General features: G+C 28.1%; 2 protein-coding genes across 3 annotated transcripts; one reads left to right on the forward strand and one right to left on the reverse strand.

Annotated features, from left to right (window-relative positions):
- Positions 1 to 1,549: 1,549 nt before the first annotated feature.
- LOC113863675 (glycogen synthase kinase-3 homolog MsK-3) lies at positions 1,550 to 5,885 on the reverse strand. Of its 2 annotated transcripts, none has more exons than XM_027497328.1 (13): positions 5,709 to 5,885; positions 5,180 to 5,397; positions 4,980 to 5,072; positions 4,835 to 4,894; positions 4,461 to 4,733; positions 4,253 to 4,327; positions 3,886 to 3,942; positions 3,642 to 3,782; positions 3,508 to 3,558; positions 3,169 to 3,264; positions 3,008 to 3,091; positions 2,579 to 2,681; positions 1,550 to 2,491 (listed from the first exon to the last, which is right to left on the reverse strand). In XM_027497328.1, exons 2-13 carry the CDS (start codon positions 5,291 to 5,293, stop codon positions 2,409 to 2,411), a joined length of 1,230 nt encoding a protein of 409 aa, XP_027353129.1. In that variant the 5' UTR covers positions 5,294 to 5,397; positions 5,709 to 5,885; the 3' UTR covers positions 1,550 to 2,408. The 2 variants fall into 2 exon arrangements, with proteins under 2 accessions (XP_027353129.1, XP_027353128.1); XM_027497327.1 differs by having other exon boundaries at positions 5,551 to 5,885.
- A 3,629-nt stretch (positions 5,886 to 9,514) lies between these two features.
- Positions 9,515 to 10,640, forward strand: LOC113861044 (short-chain dehydrogenase reductase 3b-like). Its single transcript, XM_027493645.1, has 2 exons — positions 9,515 to 9,547; positions 9,860 to 10,640. The coding sequence occupies exons 1-2, from the start codon at positions 9,534 to 9,536 to the stop codon at positions 10,638 to 10,640; spliced, it is 795 nt and encodes a 264-aa protein (XP_027349446.1). The 5' UTR covers positions 9,515 to 9,533.
- The last annotated feature ends 4,967 nt before the right edge of the window (positions 10,641 to 15,607 follow it).

Raw genomic sequence — 15,607 nt, forward strand, 5'->3', positions numbered from 1 at the left:
TTGAAAGTAGAGAGTTCCCTAAATTAAAATATTGATTTGGCGTTGTTAATATACAATATATCTTTTATCTGTAACCCTCCATCCAGTCTGAGTTGAAAATTCTTGTTTCTGACTGCTTCCACTCGATATGAGTATAATGCCTATAGCTTTCTTTTGCTGCTCAAAAAATGATATGCCACTATTTCTGGTCGTGCTTTCTCAATTCATTGTGCTACTCATAGCCAATGATGCCACTTTCGTATTTTTGTCAGTAAGCTGCCTCCTCAAATATCTTACCATAAATAAAATGTTAGAATGAGTTTAACCAACTACAAAGTTTATTAACAAACTATTTTATATATCTAATATAATAATTATTTGGCTTAAATTATTAACAAGTGTCAGTATCTCAATGGAAGGATCAGGTAAGCATTAGGAACTAAAAACATAAATTTATAAAAAAATGAGGACTAAAATAAAAAAATTATTTGAAAAAACTAAAACTAAAAATTCACTAAGATGTGAGGACTAAAAGTATATTTAAATTTAATTATTTTATTTTTATTAAAATTTATTACTTTTAAATATTTAAATTAAATCTTAAAAGTTAAGATTAACAATATTATTTTTTTAATTCATTTCAGCAGCAATGATGCTGTAAGAGCCATTCTTTTTCTCCACATTCGGTGTATCAAAATTCCAAAGGACCTATAATAATAATCATAAACTGCATTTAGCATGCAAAAAGTTACTGATTAAAACCCAATCCAATTGTTTGATAGTTTTTACTTTAAACTTTAAAGCCGAAAGAGAAAAGTTGATGGTCAAGTGGCTATGTTGTGCTACGCTACCCCAATCTGAATTTATTAATCCGAATATAATTGAAAACAATACATACACGATACATCACGTTAATGTGAAACCTTGTTGGATACATTTTCATTATAGAAAAAGAAAAATGCACATTGCTATTAAAATTATTTTATTGTTCTTAGAATTGATGTGCATAATTTGAGATTTTGTGGATTGTCACTTTTAAAGCCCCCATAAAGCCTTTTTATGTCTTATGCGTGGGCATGAAACACATTTTAAAGATGTGTTATTGAGAATTTGAGATTAATCGTCGTATCTTTTTCAAACCATTATCAATTTTTTTTCCTTCACACATTTCCTCCTTACACAAGTATCCGTGCATATCTCAAGTCAGCTAAGTGATCGTTTAGTTAAAATTTTTATAAAAAGAATCGATCCATTGATTATATTTAAGATATATTTCTAAATCATTCTCAACTATAAATTTATATTAAAACATGCTTTAAGGTGTATAAAATTGATTCTAGTATTAAATGAAGAGGATTCTAAAATCGTTTGGTCCTAATATATTTTTAGGATGGAAGAGGGGGTGAATGTATCTAATTCTTTTGGCACCACTAATTTCTGGTTGAAGCTGGAGCCTTTTATTTTTCCTCTCAAGCATTAATTGCTCCACTGTTAAAATGTTCAATATAGAGTAATTTTTTGAGAAACAGGTGAGAAATAAATTTATAAGAGGTATAACCGAGGAGAAACAAATGTAGAATAAATGTATATAAAGAATAGATTTAAAAAAAAATACCAAGTAGTAGTATTATCATGCCACAAGCCTTTGAACTTTGTGATGCTTGCATATAAGATACAACCTAAAAAGACTACTAAGAAGAAATTAATCTCCAAAATCCTTGGGAGACAACACAAGATCCTGATCTGAGTGAAACTTCATCTGCACTTCTTTTGGATTACAAAGGTACCGCTATAAAGCCCGAAACAAGATAATTCTTTATTGTCAAGTAGCATGGAATGCTTGCAACCACTTCGAAGCGAATCAATACAATTGCCGTGCAAGTTTGGCAACAATTTCGTAGCAGTAATCACTTCCTAGTAGGTACTAATCAGTCTAGTTTAACATCTTCCCCTTCCATCAACCACTTATATTATGTAACAGCATTTGAATGGAAATAGGGGAGTAACAGTTCCTTAAAAGGCAATCAAAGTCCTACACAGCCACATTTCCCATAGTAACAGGAAAGGTATCATCAAGCTTGGAAGCATCCCCGCATGTTCAGTGTGGTAGTGATCAAGTATATCACTTCAATAAATAATGATTCTAGTTAATACAACCTGCTACACGTTTAAGGTGAATGAACCCATCACATGCTACAAAGGAATCAAGATGAAGCTTTTCTCAAACATATTTCTACAGGCATTGAGAAGATTAATAAATTGGAAGGTGGGTGAGATCTTTAGGTGGGTGGAGTGAGGAGGGGGGGGGGGGGTGAAGGGTGAACAAATTAACAGAAAGAAAATAACCTATCAACTACCCGAAACAGGCTAGATACACTTTTACAGGCAGAAAGTACTATTAACTAAATAAGGCTTCTTTATGAGCTTCTTTATGACCCAAACAAGGCACACTGCTTTCTTGCGTGAGGTGGAATAAGCTTCACCAGCATCTCAGCAGGTACTCCCTTAAGCTCTGCATCAGATTTCCAGCAACACGTCATTATCCGAGAACTTCAAATGATATAACAACATAATATTTATCAGGAAATTATCTCTTTACCGTTGACTTTGAAGTTAAATAGTGGAGGAAGGAAACGCCCATTTGGCAACCGGGTATTTGGATCACGCAGCTCATCAAAGAATGGATGAACAAGAGCCTCCAACTACATTACACAATGCAGAAACAATGTAGTTTAAAATAATATTCAATTGGAAGTAATTACAGAAATAATGTTCACAAGTTCAGTCACAAAAAAGAAGGATTAGGCCAACTACATTGACATTAGTCACATATACATGGCGTTCTGTTCTAAAGCTATGCCATGGAAACTATTAATTCGAATATAATATATTGAAAAAAGAAACTACATGCATTCTGGAAAAATATAAATGCAGCCACATAATGATCATGCACATAAGACGAGTTTAAGGCTGAATGAAGACAACTGTCTTAAAAGCTTCCACATCTTACGAAATCATATATACTCACAGCTGAACATCGAAGATTTGGAGAGTACTGTAGTAGTCTTGAAACAAGATCCACAGCTTCAGGTGGCATTCGCTTGTGAAAGATCTGATGATTCAGAATCAGATATGGATCAACACCACCACAAGTCTGTGTAAGGAAACAGTCAAAGAATATCACAATACCTTATGCCATGGATGGGCTTTGATTTGAGGAAATTTAAACTCTGTGTAATTAGGATTCATACACTTTATTTCTTCCCTTGTTGGGGATCCTAAAACCTGCAGTTAAACCCAAGAATCTTCAGAGGAAATGAAATATAAAATAACACTAAACAAAACAGAAAGATGAAACAAGGTCCGCTTTAAAATTAATATATCCAATCTAGTTTCATAGAAAACATAATCACCACACACACACTGGGTGATTGTACAAAGGGCCATCATGCGGAGACAGAGGAAGGCAATTATCAGAATGCCTGTACTTTTAGAGTTTAAACTAGCATTCTTTAAAACATATCTTACCTTAATAATTTCCACGAGCTGGTCTACTCCACTCTCACCAGGAAAGAGAGGCTGACAGCAACAGAAATTCATCATTAGTTACTACACATATATGAATTGTAAATATATCAGACATCCTTGAAGAAGCTAGATACCTGGCCAAGCAATAGTTCGCCAAGTACACAGCCACCTGACCAAATGTCAATGGCTGTGGTGTACTCAGTTGCACCAAATATAAGTTCAGGAGCTCTGTAGTACCTAGAACAGATGTAAGATATATTTGGTTCTCCTTTTACCTGTAAGATATATGCAGGACAGGATTTCGTCCCCAAAAAAAAAAAAGCATAAGATAGCCATTGAAAATACAAAACATAGATTGTGGGTTAAGAATAAACAAACCAAGACTTTAGCACTTCCAAAGTCACATATCTTCAACTGGTGTGTGTGAGGATTGACCTGTTACAAGACAACATGCAAAAGAGACAAGCAAAAATGAGTCAATCTCCATTGCATAAAAATAGTTAAGTTCATCTTATAAATGATAGCAAAAACTATAACTGCCTCACAGATTTCAGTGGACACATGCATCAATTTGAAATTTTAAACGCTCAAACTCAAAATATTCATTCAAGAAATTTTCTGCAGATTTTGCACATTCATAAATGTTCAAAATACAGATTCAATACTCTGAATATTATATTCACATTCAAGTCGAATTCAAAATAGCAATAAGAAATAAAATAAACGAGTTTCTGTGAGAATATACCAGTAAATTTTGAGGTTTTATATCTCTGTGACATACTCCAATACTGTTGTGAATATAAGCAAGTGCTCTGCAAATCTATAAATTAAGAAAAAGAAAGGATTATGAGAACAACAAATTGATACATACATCAGCTTTCACAACATCTAGTTAAAGCTTACAAGAAAAAAAAAAGATGAATAATTTTTTGATATAGCATACAGAAATGTACCTGATAAGAATAAAGTTTCACATATATCAATGGCATTCTTTGATTCATTTTGTTGTAGTGTCTGATCACTCGGTTGACCGTCTCAGGAACATACTCAAGTACCAAGTTCAGATAGAGCTCATCTTTTTCGGTTGTGGAAAAGAAACAATGCTTCAAAGATACAACATTAGGGTGATCCAGAAGGCGCATGGTTTGCAGCTCCCTATTCTTGTACCTCTTGTCTTGAAGAACCTTCTTTATAGCCACAGTTTCGCCAGTCTCCAAGCACTTTGCCTGCACAATAATAGCAGAACAACAAATGAACATGAGTATACAGCAAACCTTCAAGCTATTCAATTCAAAGATGGCAAGAAAGGAGTATACAAAGCATTAACCTGGAAAACTACACCAAAAGAGCCATGTCCAACAACACGCTCCGCCATGTAGCTTATGGTCTAAAACCGAGAAAGCAACCAATCACATAATTTCAAAAGACTATATAGCTGTCCAGTTATTAGGAATAAGAAATGAAACACAAACCTGCTTGGGCTGGCCATGTTTACCACCAATGGTAGTGACAATTATATGTCCCGTTTCAGTCCCATTTCCATCTACCACAGTGGCTTCCATTTCCTGCATTTTGTTCAGTAAATTTTGACATAAATAGACTGCACATTCCACCACGTGCTTGTTTAAAAAAATGCTTACACAGGAAGGTAAAGTAAAAAGCTAATCTTCACCTTGTCATCCCTGATTTTCATGTCATTCATCTCATCGGGCAACCTCTCAGCACCAACCGAACTTGCATTCATATCTGTCATTCCAGAAGAAGGTGCTACTCCCGCTGATGCCATCAACTCAGAAAAAAGGGAGATCAAGGTTTTCCTATTTATTCCTTTTGCAGATCATACAGAACTTCAAAAAGGTAACAACCAACACCAACTTCGAAACCTTAAGCCTGCAAACGAGGGTCAAAACTCACATCAATAGTCAGCAACTCAAGCAAAACCCCAGTAAGAGAAAAACTGATCGAGAGTGAAGGGTTTCTTCATTTATGAAATCTGAGAACCCATTATGAATTTAAACAACAAAATAATACTAAAAATGAAACCTTTGCTTCAACCCAACTAGCACCAAAGCAGAATAGCAGTTAATCAGAGGGAGAAAACAAATGGGTATAATTTTTAGAGGAGTTAGAGGGAAATTGTTATGCAATGAAGAGGTGATAAAAGGAAAGAGAAGTGGGAAAAAGAGGGAAAAGAAACAAACCGATGAAGTGAAGAAAAGGGGGGGATTGGATCCAGGAGGTGGAAGTGATATCCCTCGGATTCGGAATGGGAAAGAAGAGACAAAGGAATAGAATGGGGACAAATGGAAATAATTGAAAATGCTTTGTTTGGTGTGTGATGTGGTGAGCGATGACAGTCAACACAAACACCTATGTATGTCTTTCTTTCTTCAACCGCTCTCTCTTCTTATCTTTCTTTTTTGACCGTTCAACCCCTTTTCTACTCACCTCCCCATTCTTTACTCTCTCAAATCACATTTATATCTTTTATTTTTATATTTTACCCATATTCTCGTAACTCCCGTTCATACCCAATAACGCATCCTTCTTACCTTTTTTTTTTAATATATTCTAATATGTATTTAAAGTTTATAATATATATAATATTTTTATTGTAATTCATATGATTTAATATATTAATAATATTAAATATTATATTTAAATAGACAATAAAAAATTCAATTTATTCGTTGCTTTAATTTTCATTTACTGCATGTATCAACTTGTATACAACTATTTGACCTTGTAGTTATGTTGCAAAAATAGTTTGAATATGAGATAGTTGTTTAAATATTATTTTTTAAGAGAAATATTAGTAGTGTATTTTTTAAATATAGTTATTATAACTAAATATTATTATTAATTATTCCTTATGCTATAAATTGTTTTTTTAGTATGCTTTATTTTTTAAAAATAATTATTATGAATACTATGCTAAAAAAGAGAGGGATAATAGGGGGGATATGGCAAATAATGTCACATGATAAGAAAAAACTGAAATATAAAAAAAATGTATGAATAAAATTATTATTTCGTAATCATATGAATCACAATGATTTTGTTGATCATTGTCGGACAATGATTGAAAAAAATAAAAGTAATAAAATTAATATGAAATGTGATATTTCATGTAATTAATATATTTTTATAGCAGTCTTTATCAAAACTTCTATTTGTTGATTTTTCAAATTAACAAAACTGTTATACTACTAGCATGTTAAAATTTGAGTATTTAAAATTAATAAATTTAAAGGTGAAAAATATTTTTTCTTTGTTTTTTTCTTATAATGTTTTCAAGCCAATTACAATATTCAAGCACTTATTTAAAATTTAAAAAGTTTATTTAGTTACAAAACATTAAGCTATAGGCTATTTTAAAATTTAAACTTAATAAATCAACTTATTTAAATAAAAATAAATAATATAAAATCATACAAGTATTATAACGTTTTAAAATTACATTTATTTTATTTAAAAATTTAAGTTCAATAAAGGCTTAGTATTCACCGACTCAATTAAGGCTACAATTTTTACTTATTTAAAATATTTATTATAAAATAAAATTTATATAAGTTTGAGAATCAAGTTAAACTTTTTTAAAAATAAAGTCAAATCTAAAAAAAAATCAAACTAGGTAAATAGACTAAATTTTAACCTTAAGATCTAGAAATTATCAAGCTTTCAAAATATTTAATTATTTTTCTCCTTTTCCAACAACACTCTTTTAAAAAAATACATGACAGTTGACCTTTTTCGTATCTTTAAATTCTTTTTAACTCAAACTCTTATACCTTAATTGAAAAAATAACAAAATTATTTTATATAAAAAATATTTGATTTTATTAATTTTTAAATTTATTTGTTTGATTTTTATTTATTGATCGCATAATATGAAATTATTTGACTTAAATAAGGTATTTATTTTTTCAAATTTTTATTTGTTTATTTGGTTTCTCTTTTTTAATTTTTCAACCTCATCTCTCAAAAATTATTTTTCATTCTATCTTTCCATTTTATTAATAATTGATAACTTATTTTGTTATTTATTTACATAACATTCAAGTTGGTTTGTATAATTTGACAAAGATATATCATAAATAAGATGTGTCATCGATGACATCACACCTTTTATATTTTCAATGAATTTTTAGTTTATAAAAATAAGACTTCCAAAATAAAAATTTAAAAGTATATAAAAAAGTTAAATGACACATCATCATCTGAATAAACTTTATATTATATTATATAAGTTAAGTTGAATGTTAGATTAGTAGATATTAAAAAAAAATTTACCATTAGATAGATTATGTGAAAAAATGATAATTTTTGAGAAACTTACACGAAAAAAAAAATTACAAGTTTTTAAGTGGTAAGAACCTTATTTAAGCGTTCAATTATCTAATATCATATTTATAAGCTCTAACAATTAAAATTAACAAGTACTTTGACAAATCACATAAAATTTTTTAACAAAAAAAAAATAAAAAGAATCTAATAACTTATTATAATAGTTGATATTAAAAATAATAAAATATTTGTATAGAATTAGGAAAATTTTAAAATATATATATAACAACTAATTTATAAAAAAAATTAACTCTAAAGAATAACAATATATTTCAACATAAAAAAAGGTGCTTGCGGTTTGACCCAGCTGCATTGCCTTAACCTGGATTTCAAGTGCAGCAGCACAGCTGAAGTTGTCCCAGGACTGTCCCTCACCTGCAAGCCTTTTACCATGAATACTAATCATTGCTGAAGCCTCCAAGTTGTTTATTAATCAAGTTTTTGTTTTCTCTTTGTTTCTTTGTCATTCATTCATTGATTCAATGAGTCCACAACTTGGCTGTTTCAGCTCAGATGGAAATAATTTAGATTCGGTGGATGTCAAATTATGTTGTAGTCAGTTAGCAGTCATCATACTTAAATGAATGTAGTTTGGTTTAATAATTGTTTCTGAACAAAAGTTGTAGTTAGGAAGATGCCATGTTTCCTGCCTTATCATACTCAGGGGACAAAACCAATTATTTAATTACTCATTGGTATTGCCAAGAGTTGGCGAGGTAAGCACATTTCATTTTACTCCTTTGCTCTCTCTATTTATCAATATTTTCATCCATCAGAGTTTGCTTTTATTTCATGCCATTTCTTTCTCTTTTTTTCTTTTCTTGTTGGGCCTGTTCATATCCTTATATTGGTCTGGTCTGGTCTGTCTTCATAGATTGGTCAATTGCAAGTTTATCTCAATATAAAATATATATTATAATTTTAAAAAATATAAAATAAAAAATATAAAAATAAACATATTTATTTATTTATTATCATGAATATTATATTATTTTATGAATTTAAAAATTATATTCTCTCCTCTTATCATTTTCAACCACCCCCCTCCACGTGATTCTTAACCAACCCAGAAATAAATATTATTTATTAATTTATTCATTTTGATCAAAGAGAGTATTTACAAACTCCCAAATAATAATATAGTGTCTTGCTTCTTGGGCTTTGTATTGATTCCCATAAATAAGTGAAGCCCTATGATAGGGACCCAAAACAAAAGCGCAGTGCCAAGAAAAACAGAAGAAAAGAATATAAATTTATTGTATCGGGTTCTTGAGGTTATTGTATTCTCATGTATTTAAAATAAGATTTTATTGTCTTCATCAAAATAAAAAAAAGGCATAAAATTAAATAATAAAATTTATATTTATTAAAAGATTACATCCCTTACTTTTATTTTTTATATTATTTATTTTCTATCAATATAACACACATATAAAGCTAAAAAATATATATACACGTACCCACATGCATGTACCTTCTTTCTTTTTCTTTCCCATATTTATCTCATGATATTAGCACACCTCGATAACACGGGAAACACGTGGTTCTCAATCTTAGACTTTTGCCCTTCATCTCCTATCTTATAAGATTAGGGAAATTCTACACTGATAAACTGCATATCCAAGCAGAGCAAAATTTTCATTTTCACATCAAGCAAAGAAGGAGCCATATTATCATCAATGTCCAAACAAAGGTATGGCTTCCATGTTCCTCACCCTCTCTATATTTCTGTCCACCCAGTATTTCCATTCCAAGTATCAAACTAGCTAGCCTGTGCTTGGAAACACGATAAAAACACTGTAAATACACTTAACATGCAAGTTATATATATATATGTGCTTTTGAACACGAATACAAACATGCTAATTAACATAATTGCTTAAAATTAATTTTAATTATACAGAAATGATAATTTTTTATATATCTTCACTGGTATAAATACTTATTATTTTTATAAAAAATTATTACTCTTGCATTCTATTGTTTGGTATGTTATGTTTTGTAGGTTGCAAGGTAAGGTGGCTATTGTGACCGGTGGAGCCGGCGGAATAGGAGCAGAAGCAGTGAGAATATTCGTGGAAAACGGGGCATTCGTAGTCATAGCAGACATCAAAGACGAAATGGGTCACCAGTTCGCAACATCAATTGGCTCAGACAAAGTGAGTTACCACCCCTGCGACGTGAGAGATGAAAAACAAGTTGAAGAAACAGTAACTTTCACGTTGAAAAAATATGGCAGCGTGGAAATCTTGTTCAGTAATGCTGGCATCTCAGGGCCTTTATCTACCATTCTTAACTTTGATCTGAATGAATTTGACAATACCATGGCCGTGAATGTTCTTGGCGCAGCAGCATGTATAAAGCATGTATCGCGTGTCATGGTGGCTAGAAAAATACGCGGATCTATAATATGTACAGCTAGTGTTGCTGGTTCTTTCGGAGGATGTGCGGGTCATGATTACACTGCATCAAAACATGGTCTTCTTGGCTTTGTTCGTTCAGCCTGCAGTGAGCTGGGAGCTTATGGGATTAGAGTGAATTGTATCTCGCCATATGCAGTTGCCACGCCTCTTACCTGTGAAGCATTTAACATGGATGCAAGTGAAGTTGAAGCTATTGGCCATATTAATGCCAATTTACATGGAATCACTTTGAAGTCCAAACATATTGCAGAAGCTGCTTTGTTTCTTGCTTCTGATGAATCAGTTTATATAAGTGGACACAACCTTGTTGTGGATGGAGGCTTCTACTCGGTTAATCGTTGTCTTCCCAGTATTAAAAATTAGTTTATTCTTGTATTAAGTGTAACTTCTCAGTATTAAAAATTAGTTTATCCTTGTATTAAGTGTAACTTCTGTCCCCTCCTCCTTCAAATAAAGCTGTTAGCCTCTAAATTGTTTAGATGATTTATAAGTTTATTTGAATAAATTAGACGTGTTTAACAAACAAGTCTGTGATGTTTTAGAATTGTTTTATTTATTAAATAAATACTAAAAATATTTTTTGTGTGTGTGTGATTGTTATGATATTATATATTTTTTTAAATTGTTATTGTTATTGTTATTGTTATTGTTATTAAATAAATTTTTGTGATTGTTATTAAAAAAAACAGGCTCTTTTTAATAAAATTGATAGATCCATTCAAAAAACGTGATTTGTGTGTTTCTAAGATGTAAGCCAGTGATATGTCAGAATTGTCGGCTAAGAAAAATCAGGGAGAAGAGAGTGCTTGCAGACTGATGCGATACTTAATTAAAACAAAAAACAAGTCCAACATATTTGAAGTCACGTAGCAAAATTAGTATAATGTTCAAGTAAATGTGCATATTTAAAATTCGACTTGAAAAAACTTACATAAAAAATAGGTATGACGTAGCAGGCCTGCATAAGTCGTTTATTATTATTATTATTAATGTATTTGTACTTATTAGTATATTTTATTATAAAAATATAAAAGATTAATTAAAACATTCACAATATATAATTTTTATGCTATCATTCAAATTATTAATTATTATATAAATAATATTTTTCCTTTTATGATAGTTAATATAAAAATCATATTAACTATATATTTTATATATTACGATTGATCGATTGATCATGTAACGGTGCAATAAAATTAAACTTAATTTATAATTATATAAGTTAACATTATTTTTGCATAAAACCTAATTTGAAAAAACCATTCTAAAAATTAAAATAGTTCTAAACTTTTTTTTTTATCTTAATTCAAGTAAATTTTATATCCGCTTGATTTGCTAGAGTTAAAACTTACTCTTTGTTCTATTGACCTTCATTAGATGAGAGACTCATTGTGAGTATTTGAAAAAGAATGATATAAAATAGAAAAAAAAAGTTCAAAGGGACTAAAACAAAAAATATGAATAAATATTAGAACCACGTTCATTATTAAGTTTGCATTTTACAAGTTCAAATTATTCTCTTGTGTGTGATGAAATAAAAAAATTCTGCAAAGAGTTTAATGTGGGCTTCCATCCAAATTATTCTGAATCGTTTATTCGTTCAGCATCTACTTCTGATATATCCAATTAAAATCAATCACGCATCTTGGAAAAAACGAAGCTGTTCTTTTTTTCTTTTTTGTGCTCAGAAATAAAAATTATTTATGAGACTTTTGAGTGTGTTATCTTTCTTTTTTTTTCTGATAAATACACTTTTGAGTGTTACGGTAAACAGATAGGGTGCAGTGTCGTACGTGGGGGCTTCTATCTTGTCATGTTTGGTCTGATAGGGACTCGTGACCAGATTCGATGTATAGATTTTTGTTTTAATATAATTTATTTCGTTTTTATTATTACGTTTGAATGCTTTGGGTATTAGCTATCTCAATTTTTTTTTAGCTTTTAGTCCCAGTCCCATCGAATAAAAAATAATATATATATATATATATATATATATATTATAATGATATTTCAAATATTATATCTGCCACAATTTTATATTTTAAAAGTATTAATAAAATTGTATTTTATTAATATCATTCTAAAATAAAATTAATGTTAAAATATAAATATATTTGCCACCATTACATATTTATCTGTCGTCTTCCTAATCCTTAAAAATGCGATAGTTTGTAAGTTTATTTTCCCTTACGTGATATCACAATACTAATTTTAAGTAAAATAGGGTTTTATAAGTTTATTTTCTTTTACTTGTTACCACATTATTAATTTTAATTATTTTTTTTCCTTTTGTTTACATTAAAAGTTTAGCTTATTTTTAAAAATTACAACGCAAATTTATCACTTTTTTATGTCCTTTAATATATTATAGTATTTTTTTAATATAAAGTCATATTTTTAAATTTTTAATAATAATTTGTTTTGATATAAAATAAAAAATTATAAAATTAAAAATCATATATTACATGTATATAAGATGCATGTGTATAAAGATTATAAAGCATGTAAGAGAATTACATAACCTTTTAACCAGTATAATAAATTATTGAAAAGCACATATATAAAAAATTATATTAAGTAAAAATTACTTTTTAATTATGCTGAGTGACTTTTTCTATATTTATTATCATTTTGAGTTTAATCTTATTTTTATTTTTAGATATTTAAAGTTTTCATGATATATTTCTTAATTTTAAAAACTTTTTTTATGTCAGTCTTGTTTATTATAGTTAAAAAAATTAATAAAATTTTTGAAGAATTCATGCAATATAATTTTATTTATTTATTAAAAAATTAATTTAAAAAATTTGTGTAGTGTACATAATAGTTACACTTATAAAATTTTAAATATATGAATCATAGAGAATTTGCAGATTTTAAAATTTCAATTTTTAAAATAAAAATAATAGTCATATTAATTAGTTATGTATATTTTGTCTATAAAAAAAAAACTATTCTATAATTATTCATAATAAAATACAAAATCAATAAAATAAAACACACTAACTAAATGTTTGCATTCATTTTTAATCGAATTTTTATTGTATCATTCATTTTAAATATTTATAATTTATAACATACTCCTTCAATGGCTATAGAATCATTTTAGCAATAGAAACACGATTTGTATCCCTTATGAACTTCTATACCAATAGACAATATATTAAAAACATTATCCTCGTTCTTTCCTGTAAGAAAATTATCTGATTTAAAATTATATCTCACGTGATAAAATCTTTAATTTTTATGCTTATATTTGGTTAATATATACACATATTCAGAGGATATATATATTTTTTACAATCTCATAAAACAATATTGCTATTTTAGTGAGTAATTTTTTTTAAAATTTTTTTGACGAAGCATATAGTACTAACTATAAATGCAATATGTAATTAAGCTCAGACAAATATCTAAAAATGTTAAAAACTATAATTATAAAAGATGATAAATACATAAAAATATTTTTTATACATGTAACGTGTGTGCATGTTTACAAGAAAATATGTAATTATATGAATATTATAATACATTTTTCATTAATTACCCAAACATTAATTAAGAGCCATTCAAATGATAAAGTAAATACTTATATATATAAATATATGAGACAGTAATTTTTCATATTAATGTAAATCTAATTTTTTTTACAATTAATCTAAATATTTTATTTTACTTGCATTTAATAGATTATAATTTATTATTATACTGATCGTTAAATATAAATTAAATAAAAGACTCAAATTAATTATAAATTTTTTTTAATTTATATTAATGTGAGAAGTTTTTTTTTTCTCTTTCTATATATTAATACACTAGACCAAAAACATAAATATCTCTTTTTTAACTTTATAGCAATTAGTAAACTATTTTATTTCACTGCTTAATAAAATATATTTCTCACAACTAAAAAAACTTGCATTCAAAATTAGATACGGCTCATATTAAATCTCTTTATTGTAATATTTTAGATAAGGTTGCTTTTTCTTTTAACTTCTTATTTTAGATAAATATTTCAGACCTAATTTGTGTTTTTCTTGTGCTTGAAAGTCCTTTTATTAGAAAAAAAGAAAGGGGGAATCACATTGACACTTGCAAATTTATATGTAAATTGTAATTGAAAGGCATGGTTTTGGAGCCCAAATACAGAAGAAGGCTACAGATTGACCCTGTGGGCCTTAATCTGTGGACATCATACACAACACACAAACTTGTCCAATAGGCCCCGTGGGCCTTGTAGGTCACTAATAAGTTTTACTTTATATATATATATATATACTTTCAAGATTTTCTTTCAAACTTCACTTGCGTCATGTGTGGGTCATCCAAATTTTATTTCTGTGCTTTTTTTCTTTTCAAAGTTCTATTAATAAGTACTTTAACGATAATAGTGAACAAAATTTGTAACTTTTAATTGAAAATTATGATAAAATTACACTAAATTATAGAATAAAATATTTGTACATTTTTTATAAAAAATATTAACTTCAAAGTTGAAAAAAAAAAGTGATGGGATTTTGTATGAGTTAATAAACAATTTTAAAAAAATTATAACTTTTACAAATTATTTTTAACTTATTTTAATAATTATTGTCTATGACTTATAAAATAAATTATTTATATATTATAATAAATTATGTTATTAAATTTATAACATGAATTATGGTTTTAATAATTATCTAAACACATTACAAACAATATATAATGTTGGGACGTTGGGGGAGGGAGAGACTATTAATTAAATTTTGACTAATGAACAAACCGATTACTTTCGTACTAATTGATTAATTTGATTAGTACATCATTACGTTAATCTGATCCGAGAATACTTAAATACGTGTTGCTTTACATTAACAATTATTTTGTAGTTGTATATCTCTCTCTTTTTTAGTTTCAACAAATACCTTTCATAAAAAAAAAATAGCTTCAGTGAAAATTAGAACCTTGTCAAGAATAGGGCCTTTTCCTAAACTTAAACCTGTTTTAGTTAATTTTAAAATTGGTTAATTTTTAAAATTAAATATTAAATATTTATAAAAAACACGTAATTAATTTGAATAAAAAATTAATAAATTAGGATTTAGGTAAAAAAGGAAAACTTTAAGGAAATGAAAATAATAATAATTTGAGAGTATTGATTCAGATTCAATACATAAAATAAAACTTTAACCCAAAAAAGGAGGTTTAAAGTAATCATTTTGAATTGAAAGTATTTTAGAGTTTAATTATTTTTACAAGTATAAAAAATAAATAATAATAAAGATTACGTATTAGAAAGAAAAAAAGAGCACAAGGAGGTTTGAATTTATACAATTACTATTACTTAA

Source organism: Abrus precatorius, unplaced genomic scaffold (assembly GCF_003935025.1).
Source record: "Abrus precatorius isolate BTA unplaced genomic scaffold, Abrus_2018 Scaffold3, whole genome shotgun sequence".
Taxonomy (NCBI): Eukaryota; Viridiplantae; Streptophyta; class Magnoliopsida; order Fabales; family Fabaceae; genus Abrus; species Abrus precatorius.

What these genes read in the sequence shown, in the direction of transcription:
- LOC113863675 (XM_027497328.1), bottom strand. Translation starts at nt 5,293, where the DNA reads ATGGCATCAGCGGGAGTAGCACCTTCTTCTGGAATGACAGATATGAAT. An exon ending in TAAAACCTCAAAATTTACTG is followed by an intron (nt 3,943 to 4,252) that starts GTATATTCTCAC and finishes GTCTTGTAACAG; the next exon opens with GTCAATCCTCACACACACCA. An exon ending in ATTTAACTTCAAAGTCAACG is followed by an intron (nt 2,492 to 2,578) that starts GTAAAGAGATAA and finishes AATCTGATGCAG; the next exon opens with AGCTTAAGGGAGTACCTGCT.